Source organism: Pongo abelii, chromosome 11 (assembly GCF_028885655.2).
Source record: "Pongo abelii isolate AG06213 chromosome 11, NHGRI_mPonAbe1-v2.0_pri, whole genome shotgun sequence".
NCBI classification, from domain to species: domain Eukaryota; kingdom Metazoa; phylum Chordata; class Mammalia; order Primates; family Hominidae; genus Pongo; species Pongo abelii.
In genome coordinates, this window is record NC_071996.2 from 93,399,735 (window position 1) to 93,419,670 (window position 19,936).

Below are 19,936 nucleotides of genomic sequence, written 5' to 3' on the forward strand. Positions count from 1 at the left end.
ATGATGTTGACTGGGGAAAAAAGCAGGTTTCAAAATAATACACAATTCAGTACACTTATACAAATGTTAACAATAAATTTTAAAAGTTTAGCATATTTTTATGGATTTATATATATATAAAGACATTTAAATTTAGAGAGGATTAATACACTCTAAATTCACAGTTGCCCTAGCTTTCTGGACAGAACAAAAAGAGAAAGGGACTTGGATGGGGAACAAAGGGGACCTCTACATTATCTGTAATATTTTTTTCGTTAAGGAAATAATGGCAAAATATTCATAATTTTCCATTCTTGGTGCTAAACAGTCTCTACCTGTTTTTGGCATTTTCTACTGGGAAATGGTTTGAAGCCCATGTCTCCTTACAGTGGATCAATATAATCATCCTCCTGTAGAAGAGCCAAATGTGTGTATGTGTATATGCATATGCATGTGTGTGCATAGTTATAGCTGTATATGTTTTAAAGAAACATTTATCCAAATATCTCAGGTAAACATTGAGATTTTGTGTCCCTAATATGCATATTGTCTGTCTATATTTTTCCCTAAATGGCATAAATGATTACAAGTCTACTTTGTATAACAACCATGGCTTCAGGTCTTATTTTCTTCTCTTTAAAATGAGATCAGGTGCAAATGCATAGTATGTTGTTGAGAATTAGCCAGGCATAGTGGCTCATGCCTGTAATCCCAGCACTTTGGCAGGCTGAGGCAGGTGGATCACCTGAGGTCAGGAGTTCAAGACCAGCCTGGTCAACATGGTGAAACCCCGTCTCTACTAAAAATACAAAAATTAGCTGGGCATGGTGGCGGGCACTTGTAGTCCCAGCTACTTGGGAGGCTGAGGCAGGAGAATCACTTGAACCCGGGAGATGGAGGTTGCAGTGAGCGGAGATGGCACCACTGCACACCCGCCTAGGTGACAGAGCAAGACTTCGTCTCAAAAAAAAAAATTAATATCAAACTGTGTCCAACAACTTTGATTTGAATAGTAATTATAACATTTCTTTATAGAAAAAGAAATCAAGATACCAAAAAGCCAAGTGATGTCCCTAAGCTCATAAAGTTTATTACTGGCAGTAAGTGCAAGTATGAGTGTTTGTACCAGCTGTTTAATTATCTTGAGTAATAGAGTGTCAGTTTACTGCCTTTTTATTGTACAAGTCAAAAGTCTTAACTAATTTGGCTAATTATATTTCTACATATACATGGAAATATTTGGAAGACTGCAATTATATAATTTTGAAGGATACGTTGGAAGAGTGGATAAGAAAATAAATTTTCTCAGAAGCTTACTTCATAGCATACCTCTCCAAAGCCTTTCCAACTTGAAGAAGTAACAATTCCATTCTTATTTCTGAAATACTGAGCAATTCTTACCTTTTTTCCTGCTGAAAACATCTTTAAATAGTAGTCTATAGACAAACAGTAACTTGCTAACTTTTTCTTTTTCTTTTTCCTTTTTTTTTTTTTTGAGACAAGAGTCTCACTGTCTCCCAGGCAGGAGGGCAGTGACGCAATCTCAGCTCACTGCAGCCTTGACACCTTGGGCTCAGATGATACCCCTACCCCAGCCTCCCAAGTAGCGTGGACTACAGGCGTGTGCCACCATACCCAGCTAAGTTTTGTATTTTTTGTAGAGATGAGGTTTTGTCATGTTGGCCAGGCTGGTCTTAAACTCCTAAGTTCAAGTGATCTGCCCACCTCAGCCTCTGAAAGTGCTGGGTTTATAGGCAATGAGCCATTGTGCCCAGCCACTGATTTTTTCTTTCCTTTAAAAAGTTAACATATAGATTGAAGCTCTAACATTATCGAAAAGAAGAATAAACTTTCAGTTACATTTGTCCAGGTGTACTATGTCTTTGGACCATCTCCTGTGCATTGTGGTTGCTGAGTACAGTGAGGAATCTTCAGTGATGCAGTGTTGGCCAGTGGTCCTTGGTTATAACCATTGGCCAAGCATTTCATTCCATTGAGGAGAATGACAAGAGAGCAAGTTGGTCTAGGCTTGACTGCAGTCATCATCCTAAGCCCTGGTAGGATCGTTGAGTAGTGTAGTAGTTATCCTGTTTTCTTTTTTCCTTCTTTTTGCCAATTTGCCTGTAAAAAGTGTATGAAGTGTATGTGTGTGTATATATACATGTGTGCATTTGATCTAGATTCAAATCCCAAACTTAGTCCTGTCTAACATTGGATAAGTCAGTAATTTTAGCTTTAAGCCTCAGGTTCCTCATTTGTAAAACGGGGCAATAATTATACCTAACTTCATAGCATTGTCCTTAAGATTAAACGAGATAATGCTAGCAAGCACATACTAAGTCCTCAACTATGAACAGTAGGTAGTATTGTTACTAATGCATTCCTCCAACAAGTATTTATTAAGCACACACTGGGTGACAGGCACTGTGCTATAATCTAGGGATATATGGAATCTGTAATAAGAAAAACAAAGGTCAGTCCTCGTGGGACTAACATTCTACTGGGGTAGACAATGAACATTAAGTGGATGATTTTACTTCTGATAATGATGGGTGATTTAGGGCAGAAGTAAAACAGAGTGAAGGGTCCTAGAGTGACTGAGGAGAAGCAACTGTTTCAGCTCGGTTAGGCTGGGAGACTTTCCCTGAGGAAGTGGCATTTGAGCAGAGTCCTGAATGGAAGCTCCCAGTGAAGATCTTGGGGACAGAGAAAATCACACATGTGAATGGCCAGAGAGAGGGTAATAAAAGGACACCAGTGCACTGGGCAAGAATCCTGGGAGGCTTGAGCATCATACTAAGAATTGGTATGTTTTTCTAAGGGAAGCTGAGTTTTAGCAGGAGGTGATATAACTGATTTCTGCTTTTATGTTTTTTGAAGGCAATTGCTTGGGCAGGGGATTTCTTATTATTTATCTCACCCTAGTTTGCAAAGGTCCATTTTTCTTCATTCTCTGAGTTTTAGAGGAATTACAAGCTGTGCTGTTTTTTTGAGTCATCAGCTGATGATTCATGTACTATCTTTGTTGATTTAGTGATTTCTACCAATCCAGATGAAAGTTTTTTGTTTTTTTTTTTCAGCAACTTCAAAAATATCAGAATAGGTAAATAATCTAGAAGAAAAGTAGAAAACAAAAATAAGTTTAAAAATCTCCAATCGCTTGAACCTGGGAAGTGGACGTTGCAGTGAGCCGAGATTGCGCCACTGCACTCCAGCATGAAAGACAGAACCAGACTCCATCTCAAAAACAACAACAACACAACAACAACAACAATAACAAAACTCTAATCTTAACAAAAATTATAATTATGGGATAATGTTTAAAAAATAGTAATTATACTACCATTTGATTGCTTATTACATATAAAAGTTACAAAAGCATCGTGCTAAATGCTTCTCCTATAAGCCCTATTTAATCTTTTTAACAGTCTTGTGAGTTAGGCATTGTTATGTCCATTTTAGAGATGAGAATTGTAGAGTGATTAAGTTTCCCATGATGACACAGCCAGTAAATAATGAACATAGGATTTAAACCCCAAAGTCATGTTCTCAGCTGCTACCTTATAGCTTCATAGGCACAGGGTTAGATTAGCAACTATTTTGTTCCTTTATGCAACCCAGTCTCACCTCTTAGTCTTCCTCATTTCTGCTTTGAATGACTAATGCCTGGTATCACTTTTTCAATGGTTTCAACCACCCTCCTGGTCTCTTCCTGGTGAGATCTCCATCCGTCTAAAGTGCCCCCACGTCCCCAAATTATTCCTTTTACCCCGAGTGAAACTCTAATTCCTTCAGAGTTAGCTTCTCTTTAGCAGTGTTAGGATGAGATCAATGTGATTAAACTAACTTGTACTGAATATAAGTGGCAAAAACTAATGTTTCTAATGATGACCACATATCATTTAGGAAGAATTAATTAACAATTAAATATTGTGTTCATTCAATATTTCTTTAAAGAAGACTTTATTAAATGATCAGTGACTGTTCTAGGGTTGCAGTGTTGAATATGACAGACATATCCCTCTGTCATGGAGCTCATGTTCTGTTGGAGGTGGAAGACAGTAAAACAGAAAAGAAAATGTCAGATGCTACAGAAATGTTAGGTTAGGTGCCTATGACATTGGGAGTGGATATAAAATGAATAAAAGCCAGAGTTCTTCTGAGCAGGACCTTGCATAGCTGGAATGAAGGAGAGGTGTTATATTATGGATTAGTTACCAGATGAGTACTGGTGCCATTCACCAAGGAGAAGAACCCAGGAAGAGAGGTGTGGGCTCTGGGTAGGGGAAGAGGATCCTGGAGTTTGGAACTTCTGGAATTCCTATGAGATGGAGAAGATGCCCATTGGAAAGTTGCATTGATAAGCCCAGATCTTAGAGAAAGGATGAAGTTGGAGATGTCTTTCAGAAACACTGGCATGTAGAGAACAGCTCCATCTTCCTCCTCTCTATTCCCCTTTCTTATTTTCACCTGGTCAATCCATTTTGGGAACTCTTCGTCAAAGAAGGAACATGCCATTATCAGTGTTACTTCTGGAAGCAGTGCCATATAGCAGGACTGTTGGGAAGAGACAAATTCAGTGCTTCTAATGTGGGCATAAAAATTACATCCTAATGTCAGAACCTGAAGTGTTGGATGAAGATATCACTGATATTCTTTTAATGTTACTCACTGAAAACTCAAGGGCTTTTATCCTAGACCCTCCATTTTCCCTTTGGGCATTTCTGTGGGACTGGAGAAGCACAGAACGGAAGAGAGTATGTTGCCCCAAATATCCTAATGACTTAGGTGTCACTGTCTGTGCCTTGGGCTTATCTGGTAAGTGCAATGTAAACTGAGAAAGAAAACAAGAGTTGACCAGCAAACAAATCAATTATTATCATACATGTCAGAAAGTGGCATTGTTCTATATTGCCTTACCTCAGAAATTCTACTGGTAACTGGAATATATTTCACAGAGAAGACTGTTGTATCTTTTATAGGGAAAATGTTTATGTTCAATTTCCTAATTAGACTAAATCAGTCCTTGTTTTAGTTTCCAGACCACCAGTAAAATTATTGTAGGCCTCACAATTTATAGTTTTAACAAATATTTTTATTGTTACAATAATCTTAGAAAACAGTCGTTTTATTACATCCATTTTACAATGGCTTAATGAGAGCCTGATACCCTCCATTGGTGGAAATATCAAACTAACTCCTTGTGGTCCTGGGATAGAGTACCTGAGAGCCTGCAGCCACGGTTCATGGAGCCCCTGGGGAGGTTTCCAATTGTGTTAGAGAGTGAAGGTATTAAAGATAGAGATGAGAAGCATTTTTCTATGGACTGAATGGTGTCCCCCACCTCCTTTATATATTCAAGTCCTGACCACCCAGTGTGATGCTGTTTAGAGATGGGATCTTTGGGAGGTAATGAAGTTTAGAGGTCATGAGAGTGGGGCCCTCATAATGGGGTTAGTGCCCTTATAAGAATACATGCTAGAGAGCTTGCTTTGTGTGACTCTTTTTCTCTTTCTTTACCCTTCCCCCTTCCCCTCTGCTGCCCTCACTCTACCATATGAGGACGCTGTAAGAATGTGGTCATCTACAAGCCAGGAAGAGAGAGACCCCTCACCAGAACCCAGACATGCTGGTATCCTATTCTCAGATTTCCAGCTCCAAAACTATAAGAAATAAATGTCTATTGCTTAACCCACCAGTTTATGGCATATTGTCATGGCAGCCCGAGCAAATTAATACATGTGTCTAAATAGAGCAAGGAGAGCCTGAGGCAGGTATAGAGGGATGGGATCCCTGAAGATTCTAAGAGTCAGAAGACACTAGAATAGGGACCTATGGCCTAACATAGTGGGATGATGGTAGGAGTGAGTCTGGCAATGGCAGACTTGTATTTTTCTGTATGTATATGCGTTCCTGGTAGCATGTGTGTTGGTAAGCAGATCCACCATGCAAACCTGGAAAGGAACAGATTTGCTTTTTGCCCAAAGTCCCTTCTGAGTGGTGGAGTTGGAGACTTTAGCCCAGATTGTCTAGTTTATAACCCCATGCCCTTTTGTATATATTAGACACTAATATTGGTATCATCAAAATAGAGACTAGTATCATTGCTATTTTATTGCTATTTTATTACTATTTATTAAGTTACTATTAATTACTATGACTTTCATTACTATTACTATTAAGTTATTCATAGCTCTATTAATTAAATTTTATTAGAAATCTAACATGTTTCAAATATAGGTATAATATTACAACATCTTTGTGAAACAAGATTTTAAGGTTAAGTGATCATTACTTTTTGTGTGTATGAAAGAAAGCACCTTCTAAATTTCCCTGAAAGGTTTCTGATCCGGCTGGGGGAGGCTCTGCTGGCCATGGGAAGGGCACAGGATTTGACAGCAGAAGACCTGGTTGAGTCTTGCTTCTGCAGTTTGTTGATCTGCACGACCCTGGCAACTTGGTGAACCTTTCAGGGCCTTGGTTTCATCAGCTGTAAAAGAGGATTAATAACAACGCTTATCTTTCCTGTTTCAGAAGATTATTGGCAGAAATACATGAGATATGAAGTGGAAAAAAATGCTTAAAAATTGGAGAACATTATAGAATTGTTAGTATGGAGGGTGGGCACGGTGCAGCGGCATCGTGCGGAGGTCTCAGAGATTGCTGGAACTGATGCCCTTTCTTCCTTTTTTTTTTTGTGACTCATGTCACAAAAGAAAGAACACGAGTGGTTGGAAAAAACTATATCGGTTACAGTTCCTCATTTAAAAACAGAATAGAGCAAAATTTCTAGCCATAAAAGTTCAAGTTGACAGGTTTGAGGTAGGAAGGAGTTTATTGCAATTGTATTTACTCTGCTGTTTTTGTTTGTTTGTTTGTTTTTTTTGAGACTGAGTCTCACTCTGTCACCCAGGCTGAAGTGCAGCGGCATGATCTCGTCTGACTGCAACCTCTGCCTCCCGGGTTCAAGCAGTTCTCCTGTGTCAGCCTCCCTTGTAGCTGGGATTACAGGCATGCATCACCATGCCCAGCTAATTTTTATATTTTTAGTAGAGATGGGGTTTCACCATGTTGGTCAGGCTGGTCTCGAACTCCTGACCTCAGGTGATCTACCCACCTCAGCCTCCCAAAGTGCTAGGATTACAGGTGTGAGCCACCATGCCCGGCCTGCTCTACTTTTTTCCTTACTTGAAAAATCCATGACTTAAATTTCACTTCAGACAGAGACGGTGTTTAGCATTGTGAGTGGGAACTGCATTGACTTCAGTCTGAGTGCTAGTGAATGTTCAGGAATGACAGAGAGGGAGATGACCCTAAAGCACAGTGATGCCTCTGGCCTGGCTCAGACTCTTCGTTGTGAGATCTGTGGAGCCGCATCAGGAATTGAGGAATGGAAAAGATCGGGGCTCCTTTCAACCCGATGGTGATATGAGCCCCACTCCGGGAACTCCCTGGCTGCTCTAGGAACCTGCAGGGCTGATGGCATGGCCTAAGCCCAAGAGGGAGACTCTGGACAGCCGTGTCCCTGCCATTCTCTCTGTGGCCTGTTCACACCCCTCTCCTTTCACAATCCTGTGTATGGTGCCCCACCCCCCACAAGGCAAACATCCACTTCTGATTATTTAGTTTCAAAGTCTGCCTGCTTGATGCAGCTCATGTCCAGCTGCAGGTAAGAGGTGGAAACCTTGACTCACCCCTCGTCCTGCCTCAGCATCGATACCTGCAGTTTCTGTGGCTACCTCAGCAGAAATGATCTTTCAGCGCATTTCTTCTCATAACACAGAATTTCGCTTCTGGGTAAGCTTTTCTCCTGTGATCCAGGATATTGGACAGCTGTTGAGTGACATTTGCTTTTCTACTTTCCTCTTACCCCAGTCTTCCCAATGACTCGTCAAAGTTTAAAATGCCAACCGTCTTCTGATGCTAACGTAAACATTCATCCAGCTTCCTTAATCCGAGCGCACGGCTGAGTTCAGAAGTCTAGCTACACTAACACTGCTAGTCCGTTTCTTATGGTCCAGTCCAGAGGTATTTCCTCAAGCACTTGTCTAGGTTTGATTTCACGTAGGGAACTTGGAGTGTGGAAAATAGCACATTGCTATTACCTACTGAAAGAGCACGGTCTGGCAGGGGGATGGGGACCTTGACCTTCCACTGGCCAACCACCTTAGTGGCCCCGGTGCACCCCTGTGGCCCTCTCCTTCCTTGTCTCTGTGAAAAGAGCGAGCTAGAGTCTATGGCTCCTTTCAGTTCTGACTCTAATGATCTAACTTTCTTCTTTGGCTGGTTTTAGTATGTGAGAAAAACCACCTAGCAGACCCCACTTCTTCCTGTTGGCCCCCTACCCCCAGGACTCAGACTTTGAGTGGTTTTTGCTGACAAGTCAAAAATGTGCACAAAGCCATTCAAACAGACCATCTAGCCAGTGATAGGGGATGTGTTTTATGATAGCAGTTGCTGGGATCTACATAGAGAATTTCATTTCCTTGAAGCCAATTGACCTGAATGGAAGTTAGGACCTCAAATCTCAGACACTTCTGCATGTACTGGCTCAGGCAGAATTTGTAAAAGATGTGGCTGTTATCGCTGAAATATTTGCATTTAATTTAATGGTAGCTTACATATTTGCACAGTGTTTTGCAGTTTTTCTTTACATGCTTGTTTAATCTTTTCAAAACTCTGTAGTATAACCAAAGCAGTTATAACCACTCCTGAGAAAGTCCCCCTCAACTATGCATGTGCCCTGGATGCCACCACCTTGGCCAGCGTGCAGCATATGCCCTGCCATGCTGCCCATTTTAAAACCAGATTAATTAGCACTGTTTGTAAAAGGTTTCCATTTGACCTCAACCACTGGAAAAGCAAATAGCGATTCATGAAATAAAGTAAATGAGTAAATATGGTCAGATTAGGTTGTACAAACTGCGAAGAGTCCTCCTCTAAGGGTACAGCCTCACTCTGACTGTCGAGGCCCGGGGAAGCTGCCAGCGGTGTCACACACTGTGTTGCCGGTCTAGGGAGGAAATGGCTCTGGAAAAAAATACTGGCATTCTTTACTCAAGTTTGCTTGATGTTGGAGTTGTAAGTGACCTCAAAGGGCATTTTAATGGGCTGAATTGTGACCCCTGAAGATTCATACGTTGAGGTCCTAACCCACAGCACCTCAGAGTGTGACCATATTTAAAGTTAGGGTCTTTAAGGAGGTCATGAAATTAAAATCAGGTCATTAGGGTCAGCCCTCATCTGTTATGAGCAGTGTCGTCGTGAGAGGAGATTGGGGCCACAGATAGGCACAAGGGAAGATAGGAGATGACACAGGGAGAGGATGACTCGTCTGCAAGCCAACGAGAGGAGCCCTGGAGAAACCAACATTGCCAACACCTTGATTTTGGACTTTGGCTCCCAGATCTGTGAGAAAATAAATTTCTGTTGTTGAAGCCACCCAGTCTGTGGTATTTGTTACAGCAGCCTTAGCAAACTAATACAGTCCTGTAGGCCTAGCTTCACCCCAGTTTTAGATTCCCTTCCCCCGAGTGCTCAACAGATGGTTATTAGCCTTTGCTTGACCATTTCTAGAGATATGGAACTTGCTATCTCCAAAGGCAGTGGAGGTCACTTGAGACTCTTTCAGTGGAAGTGGCAAAAAACCTTACCCAGAGCAGCTTAAGTAAAATGGGGACTGTATTGTCCAAGTGAGAAGTCCAGCAAATGACCAGAGGTGTAGCTTTAACCAGGTCTCAGATGACGTGATCAGAACCTGCATCCCTCCCTCTATTAGCTCTGTCTCCTTTTGGGCAGGCTTACTCATCAGGCCTGCACCAGAGGTCCCAGGCAGCTCTAGGATCAAGTTCAGCTGAGAACACAGAATCATGCTCTCCCCTAGTTTCTGCTTAGCAGAAAGTAAAACAACAACATCTGTTGTAGCGACTACTTCCAAGTCTGACGTAGAGAGTGGGTCCATCCCCTCTTCAGTAGAAAAGCCCTTCCCATCCTTGAGTCTCACCTGCAGCTTTGCTTCTCCAACTCCCTAGGGGTTTCTCCCAGAACATCCTATCCAATTCTCCTTTTTTCCTCCCTCTGTATTCTGGCTCCTTTCTCTTTTGTTTTCGTCAGTGATCTCTTAAGATGTGATGCCCTTAACTGTACCCATTCCTGCTGTGTCTGGCCACAGTCAGGAATAGCAGTATTAGTATCTGCTTTTGATTTGGTCATGACATTCCTTCAACCTGAGTTTTGATGAACTTGTTCAGCTTCGTCAAATTTAGCTTAGGGTCAAGTAAAACTCTTGAGGCCTTTTTAAAATTAACTGCTGTGCCAAATGTCAGTGATTCTTCTCAGGAAATTATAGTGTTTGTGTCATATGTATACCTTAAGCAATATCCTAGGAAATTTTTAAACAAAATTGTGGGGGGTATGTGTGTTTATCTGTTCAGTCGTTTGACTAAATAGGAAAATATAACAACAAAACAGCATATTGTGTCTTCTAAGTGGTTAGGTTCCATTAACCAAGGTTCTATTTTGTTTTAAACATCTCCAGTTTTCTACCTGGACATACACACAACTTAAGAAAAAAAAACAGATAAACTAAAATAACAATGGAGAGATGTTAACATGGTCACAGCACAGTGACCAGCACAGTGATCCTACTGATGGTGACCATAGTTACACTCTTAGCTTATCAGTTGTTTTAGAGGGAAGAATCTGAACACAACAAAATGATTTCCGGCTAGTAGAGACTCAGACCCAAACTACTTTTACCTTTTCTCTTTCTAGCAGAAACAATAGAAGGAAGTATTAGTAGCTGCAGAAAACATACACAGCTAAATATTATTTCTAATTCACTCTCTGACATACAGTGTGATTCTTATGCTCTCTTCTACAAGGATGGGTCAGTGGCCAGCCATACCTGCTGGCTGATAGAAGCTTAGTGGCTCCCAGGATCTCCTTGGTGGTCCCTTCAGCTGTGCTGTGGGACTATCACTGACTCTGAGCTTTGTGGCTTGTATCCTAGCTCTTACTCTTCTGGTGAGATAGTCTTGTGGTGAGCAGAACCCTGTTATCTGCTCAGCGCATGTGCTGAAGTTCCATTGCACAGTGCTTCAGGATGCTCCAAATAAACAAACTGTAATCAGCTACTCATTGAGCTATTTATTGTTTGTCCACATAAATGAAAATATTTTCAACCATAGCCTATTAATGTTAGTCAAAAATGTTGCAGAATATAGACATCTATTTTTTAAACATATTTCTAGGCCTCTTTTTTAAGTCCATTCATTCTTTCACATACCCATCACTTATTCCTATACCATAATCAGATATCTTAAGCATACACACACTCGCGTATGCACACACGTATAATATGTGCATAGTGTATATCCCTAGCATAGGGTATGTTCAATAAGTATATCCTTATACTATGCACACGTATAATATGTGCATAGTGTATATCCTTAGCATAGGGTATGTTCAATAAGTATTTGTTAATTGATATTCTATTTGAAGTATTCATATTTTCTCTTCAGTTTGGGACTATTTGCTGAGTGCCTGGTATGTGTCAAGCATTGGGGATAAAACTGAGCCAGCATAATATGAAAGTCCTCACCCTGCATGGAGAATGCAGTCAGGTTGTAGGTGCACTGTTAAAACCAAGATAAGTGTTGTGAGGAGAGGCAAGTGATGCTGCAATCACGTATTAAAGGGAATGGACCAGGCATGAGATGGAGCTGGGTGAGAGCTGAAGAATATCAAGACACAGAGACAGGTGGGGATGGTGGCCAAGTGAGTTCATTTGTCATCCCTGTGAGTGGGAGGACTGAGAGCTAGGCGGTGTTGTGCCAGACAAGGTGACAAGGAAAGATGTTTTATAATACAATCTTCTTTATATCAGCAGTTTTGATGCAGATGTTCCTACTGTGTTACATAGACTTTCTGATGATCCATGCAGCTCTTGAAGCAAACAAGCACTCTTGTTAAGTCTGACACAGAACACCATTTCTTTGTCCAGGAAGAAAATGATTATGGCAACACTATTTCCTATGTCTTTCTTAACTGTTTAGACAACTATATGGTTTACCCAACCCAATCTCCCAAGAGTTTCAAAAGAAAGGAATAATTTAAATATGAACTTAGCTAGAATGTTGTATGGTTTTGAATCCAAAATAGAAACCCAGACAGTGATCCCTTCAGGTTGAGAACCATGGGTCAAACATCACACATCATTTAATGTGTCTGTTTAAACTGCATGAAACACAGTGACTTGATGTCTGTTCATTCTTTGAGAAAGTAGACATACACTTGGAAAAACATTCAAAAGGTATTTAGTAAAGTCTCTCTCCCACCCCTTGGGCAGTCCCCCAATTCCTCTCCTTAGAGACCATCCATTATATGAGGTTCTAGTGTTGTATCCTTTTAGAGATATTCTGTTCATGTGTAAGTATGTAGCTGTATGTGTCACTTCCTTTTTGTGACATAAATATTACAATACTATACTTAATATTCTGCAATGTCTTTTACCTTGCTTTAAATGCCAAACAGTTCTGGAGGCTGGGAAGTGCAAGATCAAAGTGTTGGCAGGTTCGGTGACTGGTAAAGGCCTCGTTCTCTGCCTCCCAGATAGCGCCTTGAATGCTGTGTTCTCTCATGGCAGAAGGCAGAAGGGCAAAAGGAGGAAACAGCTCCCTCACACCTCTTTTACCCACTCATGAGGGCTCCACTCTCATGACTTAATCACCTCCTTCATACTATCATCACATTGGTGAATAAGTTTCAATATATGAATTTTGGAGGGTATACAGACATTTAAACTGTAGTATCTACAATCTATGATTTCTACCAGTTTTAATTTTTTTTTAGTGTGGAACATGAACCTTAATATACTTTCAGAACAGTCTGAGAGCAGAAGTCTTTTAATTTAAAAACTTAAAGGTTGCCTTTCCCATGCTTAATTTGACAGTAGTTTTTTCCCCACCATTTAAGTCTTTATTATTATGTGATTATTAAAAAGTACATAACTCACTATACAAACTCAAAATCTACAGAAATATACTCCTTAGGCAATGAAGGGCCCTGTCATCGCAGATTTCCAGGATAATCATTGTTCATGATTTGCTTTCTGTCTCCTTCTTGGTTTGTTTTTGTATTAATATAATGTGAATATGGATATTAATTGATTCCATATTGAATACACTTACAGACATTTTATGGAGAAATGGGAACAGAATAACCATTGTTTTAAGAGATTTACCTCATGGTTCTCAACAGGAGCCATTTAAAAATGTGCATAGGACAAATTTTAGTGTTTCAGACACTGACATTTAGCACACAAGGGTCAGGGATTTTAAACATCCCACGGTGAATGGTGGATCCCACACAATAAAGAATTGCATCATCCAAAATGATAGTAGCTTGTTGAGAAATACTGTTTTCATGAGAATAATGCTTCCTTTTGCCCTCATATTTTATCAGTTTACATAAGATTATATTGAATGATGTTATGGATTCATGGAGTGCCTGAGCAAGGCAGGCTCTTTTTGAGTACAAAGAGGAAGAAGACATAAGCCGTTGTCTTCCAGGGTCTCAGTCTTCGGTGTGCAACAGACTGTGATGAGTCCTCTAATGGAAACAAAGAGTGTAGCAGAGGAACAGTGGGGGATAGGAGGACTAATTATACCTGGAGACATCTTGGGAGGCTTCTTGGAAGGGATGATCCCTTTCAACAGTGGGACTCTCAAAATCAGAGGTACCAGTGCCCCAAGTCATATCTTGGAAAAAGGGAGAGAGATGCTGTCAGCCCTGCTACTTCTAGGTAAGCACTTGGTCTGAACATGAGCTGTGGCAGCTCCTGCCTGTTGCTCAGGTCACTGATTCTGTGGCCTTGTCTTCTCTCCTCTCTGGCCACTGTTGCCACCATTCTAGCATTAGAGGAGGGTACCATGATGTAACTCAGGCCACCTTCTTGGGATGGGAATCCCAAGGAATGCCAGCTGTGATTCTTTCAAACCAGCCAGTCCTGGAGTGGGACACAGGATGCAGGAGATGCCATGGAGAGGACAAAAAAAGGGGAGAGAAGACAAGAGATTCCAGACAGTTACAACAAAACCCTATTCTGCTAGTCAGGGACACAGAAATCCTGGCAAGATATCCACAGTAACATACCATGGAAGATAGCTGGGAGGAGGGGGACAGTTATGAGAAAACAAATTTTCTAGACTAAGATTTAATTCTTTCAAGGCCTATCCTTTATATTTTAATTATTTTCTAAAGAGTTTGGATATATATTTTCTTACTCTCTTAAACTGACAATAGAGAATGTCATGTTACTCAAGTCAACAGTGTGAATCAGTGATTATGTAGAAATAAGCTTCATTCCTGGGGAGGAGGGCACATCAAGTGCTTGTGCTGAGCACAGGAGTCTCCACTCTAATCAGCAGCTGATGTCTGCCCACTCTGCCTACTCTAGGAATAGACATCTATAACAATTCTGAAAAAAAATTTTTTTTTTAGGGACAAGTTTATATAGACCATAAAAGGATAATCTTGGGCCAGGTGGATGGCTCATGCCTGTAATCCCAGCAACTTTGGGAGGCTGAGATAGGAGGATTGCTTGAGCCCAGGAGTTCATGACCAGCTTGCACAACATAGTGAGACTTTGTGACTACTAAAAATCAAAAGTTAGCTTGGCGTGATGGTGCACACCTGTAGTCCCAGCTACTTGGGGGGCTGAGGTGGGAGGATCACCTAGGCTCTGGTGGTCAAGGCTGCATTGAGCTGTGATGACGCTACTGTGCTCCAGCCTGGGTAACAGAGCAAGACCCTGTCTCAAAAATAAATAAATAAAATAAAAATAAAAAAGCTGAGAATGATGGAGCCCAATCTAAGGGCACACTATATACTGTCTACCATACAGAAAACTTAATCCAGTTCATATATGAGGCAGACTGTAGACTGTGCTCCAGGGATCTGGTGTCAGCAACCAGCTGTTTTCATTAGGAAATCTAGTAAAAACTCCAGCCTGGTATAGCTGAGGAAATTTCCCAAGTGGTCTGTGACCTGTCTGAAACATTGCTTTTTGAATCTTGGTTTGTTGCTGGTCTGTCTTCATCTCCCACCCTGGCCTCGAGCAACCTTGTATGCATTGGTGTGGGTGCATCTTTGCGTGAGGGCTTGCAACACAAATTGTAGACAATTGTCAGTCTGACTGCAAATACTGAACTTCCAAGTAATAAAAAACAATCTTCATCTGGGGTCTTTCATTTGTATCCAGTGTATTATTATAATTATTTTGGGAAGTTTTGTTTCTCTGCCAGGGGCTTTGCAAAATGCTTGTTGCCATCAGTTATTAGGTGAATATGGGTTCTCTGGTGGTGCTGCTCTTTTGCGTCTCAGATCTGGGCATTGTAGGATAACTCCACTTAGGTCTTTCTTTGCTGCTTACACCCTGTGTTGTTTCTGGAATAATATCCAGACTGTATCTGGACTGGAAAAGTTCACTTCTTTCTTCAAAAATCCTTAGACTGTAATCCTTCTTGTGTCTTTCAGTCACCCTGTCTGGCCACAGATGCTTGAGATTCTATGGTGAACCCTTGTTCGCTTTGTTTCCTCTGCCTGTGATGCTCTTTCTGCCCTCTTTGGCCAACCACTTCTAACTCAGGTGGCCTCAACCCCCAGGGTTGGCTAAGGGTCTCTCCTGTGTGGTCCCATTGCACTCTTTGGATATCTCTTAGTGTATTATATTTAACTTATTTATGTTTTTGTCTCCCCAACTAGGCTGTAAGTCCCTTGAAGACAAGGTAGATTTCCTCTTCATTTTTACTCCCCTCACAGTATATGGTAGATAGTGGCATCTTAATAGATGTTTATTGAGCAAAATTTATGTTCATTGTGGTTTTTAGTGGCTTTTGGTGGGGGTGGGGGAGGGTGGATTTAGCCATATTATAGTTGGTTAAATTTAGAAAAGTAGGGTCTCACAACTAACTACACTGTTAGGAATTACAGAATGACTCATAATTCATTGTATCTATATCTTGAACACTCTTGAAAAAAATACCAGTTTTATTATAAAATAATCACAAATCAGCTTAAACTGCTAATACTGTGAATTGTGCTTATATAAGAAATTAGAATCTGTAACAATTTTTTTCTCCTACTCTTGTAGTTTGCTCAAATACAGGATAAAAATGAGTGGCAGGTGATTTGGGTTTTCCACAGTGTAGTGTTTTCTGCTGCATCATTTGCTTCTTATCAATTGTGTTCCTCTTTATAGATAACTTCAGTTTACCAGCCACCTGTTCTAAAATTGCCTTTGTTTCTTGTCTATTTTTATTACTACTGACTTCCTGTTCTGAAATAGGTCATGTTGTTTTTGAGTTTTATCATTATAGGTGTTCAGTAGGTATCTGTATCTCGTGGAGAGACTTTTTTTTTCAGTGTCTTGTATTTCTAGACATCAGTGCCCATAAGATTACTGATTATACATCAGTAATCTTATGTAAAAAAATTCTAGGACCCTGAACATATGCTCATATTCAGCATAAAAAAGAATTTGATTGTCTAGAAAATGATCCAGTAAAATATGCTTTAAATTCCTTTATATTAGCAAATCCCTAACTTTATCAGAGTGAATGTGTTCATTTGCTTGGGTTACCATAACAAAGTACCACAGTCTGGGTGGCTTAAAAAACGTTTATGGCCGGGTGTGGTGGCTCACGCCTATAATCCCAGCACTTTGGGAGGCTGAGGCAGGTGGATCACTTTAGGTTTGGAGTTCAACACCAGCCTGGCCAACATAGTGAAACCCCGTCTCTACTAAAAATACAAAAATTAGCCGGGCGTGGTAGCATGCACCTGTAATCTCAGCTACTTGGGAGGCTGAGGCAGGAGAATCGCTTGAATCCGGGAGGCGGATGTTACAGCGAGCCAAGATCATGCCATTGCAACAAACAAACAAACAAAAAAACCCGGAAGTTTATTTCTTCACAGTTCTGGAGGCAAAAAGTCCAAGATCCATTGTCAGTAGGGTTGGTTACTTCCAAGGGCCTCTCTCTTTGGCTTAGGTTTTCTTCCAGAGTTTTTACTTCTTTCCTTGTGCCTGTTTGTGTCCTAATCTCTTCTTGTAAAAACACCAGTTATATTGGATTAGGACCTATCCATATGACATCATTTTACCTAATTACCTCTTCTAAAGCTGTATTTCCAAATACAGTCACATTTTGAGATACTAGGGGTTAGAACTTAAGACTTCAGCACATGAACTGGGGGAACACATGGTTCAGTCATAACAGTGTGTACTATGGCAGTTTAAATATCCCATTCTGATACTGAAGTACTTTTCAGTGACTATTCAGTAAATATATGTGTACTTCTTTGCCTTTTCATAGATCCAAATGCTGTCTTTCTTTCTGCTCACAATTTTACCCTTGCTGATTTCTTGAAGCCACTGGCTTCCTCAAAATGGTTGGTGAGGAAGGAATGCGAATGCTCTTGTCTTTTGGAATTCTGGGATAAAAGTTTTGTCAGAAACCAAAGAGTATTTACTTGGATACTTTTCTTTAAGATGATGATGATGATGATTATGATGAATCATTTATTGAGTGCTTATTTTGGGCAAGTCATTGTGTCATCATTTTCACAACAAACCTACAGAATACATGTTTTTATCCCCACTTGATATATGAGGAAACTGAGGCTCAGAGAGATGAAGTAACCTTGACCTGGATACTTCTTATTTTGTGTTTTCTTTTTTAGGGTACCTGTTTGCTCCTAAAGGACTATCAATTGTGAAAGTAGATATGTAGGAAAGAAGGGAAGGCTATATCGAATTCATAGCCACTCAGCTTGTTGGTGGCAATCTGAGACCTAAGGGTCCCAGAAGTTGTGAACCGGTCACTCTAGTGACTGAATTCCATCTGGGAAGAGGTTTGAAGGCAAAGCACAATCTACCTCCTAAACTGGATCAATTGACACTGGGTTATTTTAAGCCAGGAGTTTTGGACTATGGCCTGGATTGAATTACGGTTGTCATGGCAACCCTGATTCAGAGGTGGGCTCAAAAGACAGCTTCAGGATAGACAATTTGTGAACACTAGGAAAGTGGATTGCCAAAATTGTTTTATGATGGGATTATATGACAGTATTACTGGGGACAGCTTGGAATGAGTTAGACCACTGGTTCTCCACCCTGGCTCAGTAAGAGAACAACCTGGGGAACTTTCAAAATGCCTAGGTTTCAATCCTAGAGATCTTTGAGATAGGTGTGGGCCTTGGCATCTGTAGTTGTAAACAGTTACCACGGTAAATCTGATGTCCAGCCAAGGTTAAGAATTAAGGAGCTGGCTCATGCCTGTAATTCCAGCATTTTGGGAGGCCGAGGTGGGCGGACTTACCTGAGGTCAGGAGTTTGAGACCAGCCTGGCCAACATGGCAAAACCCCGTCTCTACTAAAAATACAAAAATTAGCCAGGCGTGGTGGCGCATGCCTGTAGTCCCAGCTAGTCAGGAGGCTGAGGTGGGAGAATTGCTTGAACCTGGGAGGTGGAGGTTTCAGTGAGCCGAGATCGTGCCACTGCACCCTAGCCTCGGCAACAGAGCGAGACTCTGTCTCAAAAAAAGAAAAAGAATTAAGGAGCGAGGCCAGGTCAGTGGCAAGCTGTGGCCCACTGACCAAATCTGGCCTGCTGCCTGTTTTTATATGGCCTGTGAACTAAGAATAATAGTTTCTACATGTTTAAATCGTTGAAAAAAAATCACAAGAAGAATAAGATTTTGTGACACATGAAAATTATTTTATGAAGTTTGCATTTCACTGTTCATAATTCAGCTCTTGTTGGAACATGGCCATGCTCATTCATTTACATATTGCCTGTGGCTGCTTTCATGCTACAGCAGCAGAGCTGAGGAGCTGCAACAGAGTCCATGTAGTTCGTGAAGCCTAAACTGTTTAATGTGTGGTCCTTTATAGAAAAATGTTTGCTGACCCCTGAGTTAGGGTAAAGAGAGGCCACCCACAGGGCTGGCTTAGAATTTGTAAAAGGAGGCACAGGTTTGTGTAACTTGTGTGTTCATGTAGTATATTTTGCATTTTAATTTCCTGTGGCTTTTTTTTTTCCGTAGCAGAGGGAAATTGATGAATCTATAGCAAGTTTGTTCAATAAAATTTTCATTAAGGCAGATTGAAACATACTTTTCTCCTCAAAACACACAAGTACAAAGAACATAATGTCCATAGAACAAGATGACCCAGACTTTTTGTAATACTTCACTGAGAATCTGCTAAATCCCTCTAATATCTATTGCCTATTTCATCCTCCCCCCTCAACCTTTTCTTTTCTTTTTTGTCTTTTCTTCATCTTTCTTTTCCATATGTCAGATTAGTGATAGCTGGGTGTCTGAGAGCATTTCCCTTTGTTGATTCAGTGTTGGGAAAAAGGGAGCAGTGTTTATAGGAACGATTTTTTTTTTTTTTTGAGACAGGGTCTTGCTCTGTTTGCCAGGCTGGAGTGTAGTGGTGGGATTATGGCTCAGGGCAGCCTAGACCTCCCAGGCTCAAGCGGTCCTCCTACCTCAGCCTCCCAAGTAGCTGGGACTATAGGTGTGTGCCACCAAGCCTGGCTAATTTTTTTTTTTTTTTTTTTTTTTTTTTTAGTAGAGACAGGTTCTCACTATGTTGCCCAGGCTGGTCTTGAACTCTTGGGCACAAATGATCCTCCTGCCTCAGCCTCCCAGAGTGCTCAGATTACAGGCATGAGTCAGTACACTCAGTCAGGAATGATTTTAACATAAAAAGCAAGATTAGGAAAATACCACTGATTGTCATGTTGGTTTATTTCTTTTACCTTTTACTTTTCGTCAAATTGGATTCAGAAAACAGAGCATTAAGGTTAGGAAAATTAACAGAAAATAGAAAACAAAGGAGAAAGATAAATCCCTACCATTAGGGTGTATTTTGTGCAGAGAAGTAGCC

At 40.8% G+C, this 19,936-nt stretch overlaps 2 protein-coding genes across 13 annotated transcripts in view; one reads left to right on the top strand and one right to left on the bottom strand.

Moving 5' to 3' along the window:
* Window positions 1-19,936, top strand: part of MFSD6 (major facilitator superfamily domain containing 6) — a 96,190-nt gene that overhangs the window by 38,491 nt on the left and 37,763 nt on the right. The gene's annotated exons all lie outside the window — the stretch shown is intronic.
* Window positions 1-19,936, bottom strand: part of NEMP2 (nuclear envelope integral membrane protein 2) — a 95,446-nt gene that overhangs the window by 9,749 nt on the left and 65,761 nt on the right. Inside the window, exons 9-12 of one of the 9 annotated variants that reach the window (XR_008522631.2) lie at window positions 6,300-6,469; window positions 4,450-4,536; window positions 4,198-4,300; window positions 4,003-4,021 (exon numbers count right to left, since the gene is read on the bottom strand). Coding sequence is in view for 1 of the 9 variants with exons in the window: in XM_024243414.3 (XP_024099182.2) it covers window positions 6,466-6,469 (4 nt within the window). In the remaining 8 variants the exon portion in view is untranslated. Of the gene's footprint in view, window positions 1-1,839; window positions 2,101-2,899; window positions 3,092-3,936; window positions 4,537-5,052; window positions 6,470-19,936 lie in introns of those variants that run through there. The other 8 variants (XR_008522630.2, XR_008522633.2, XR_008522629.2 and 5 more) reach the window with 8 other exon arrangements.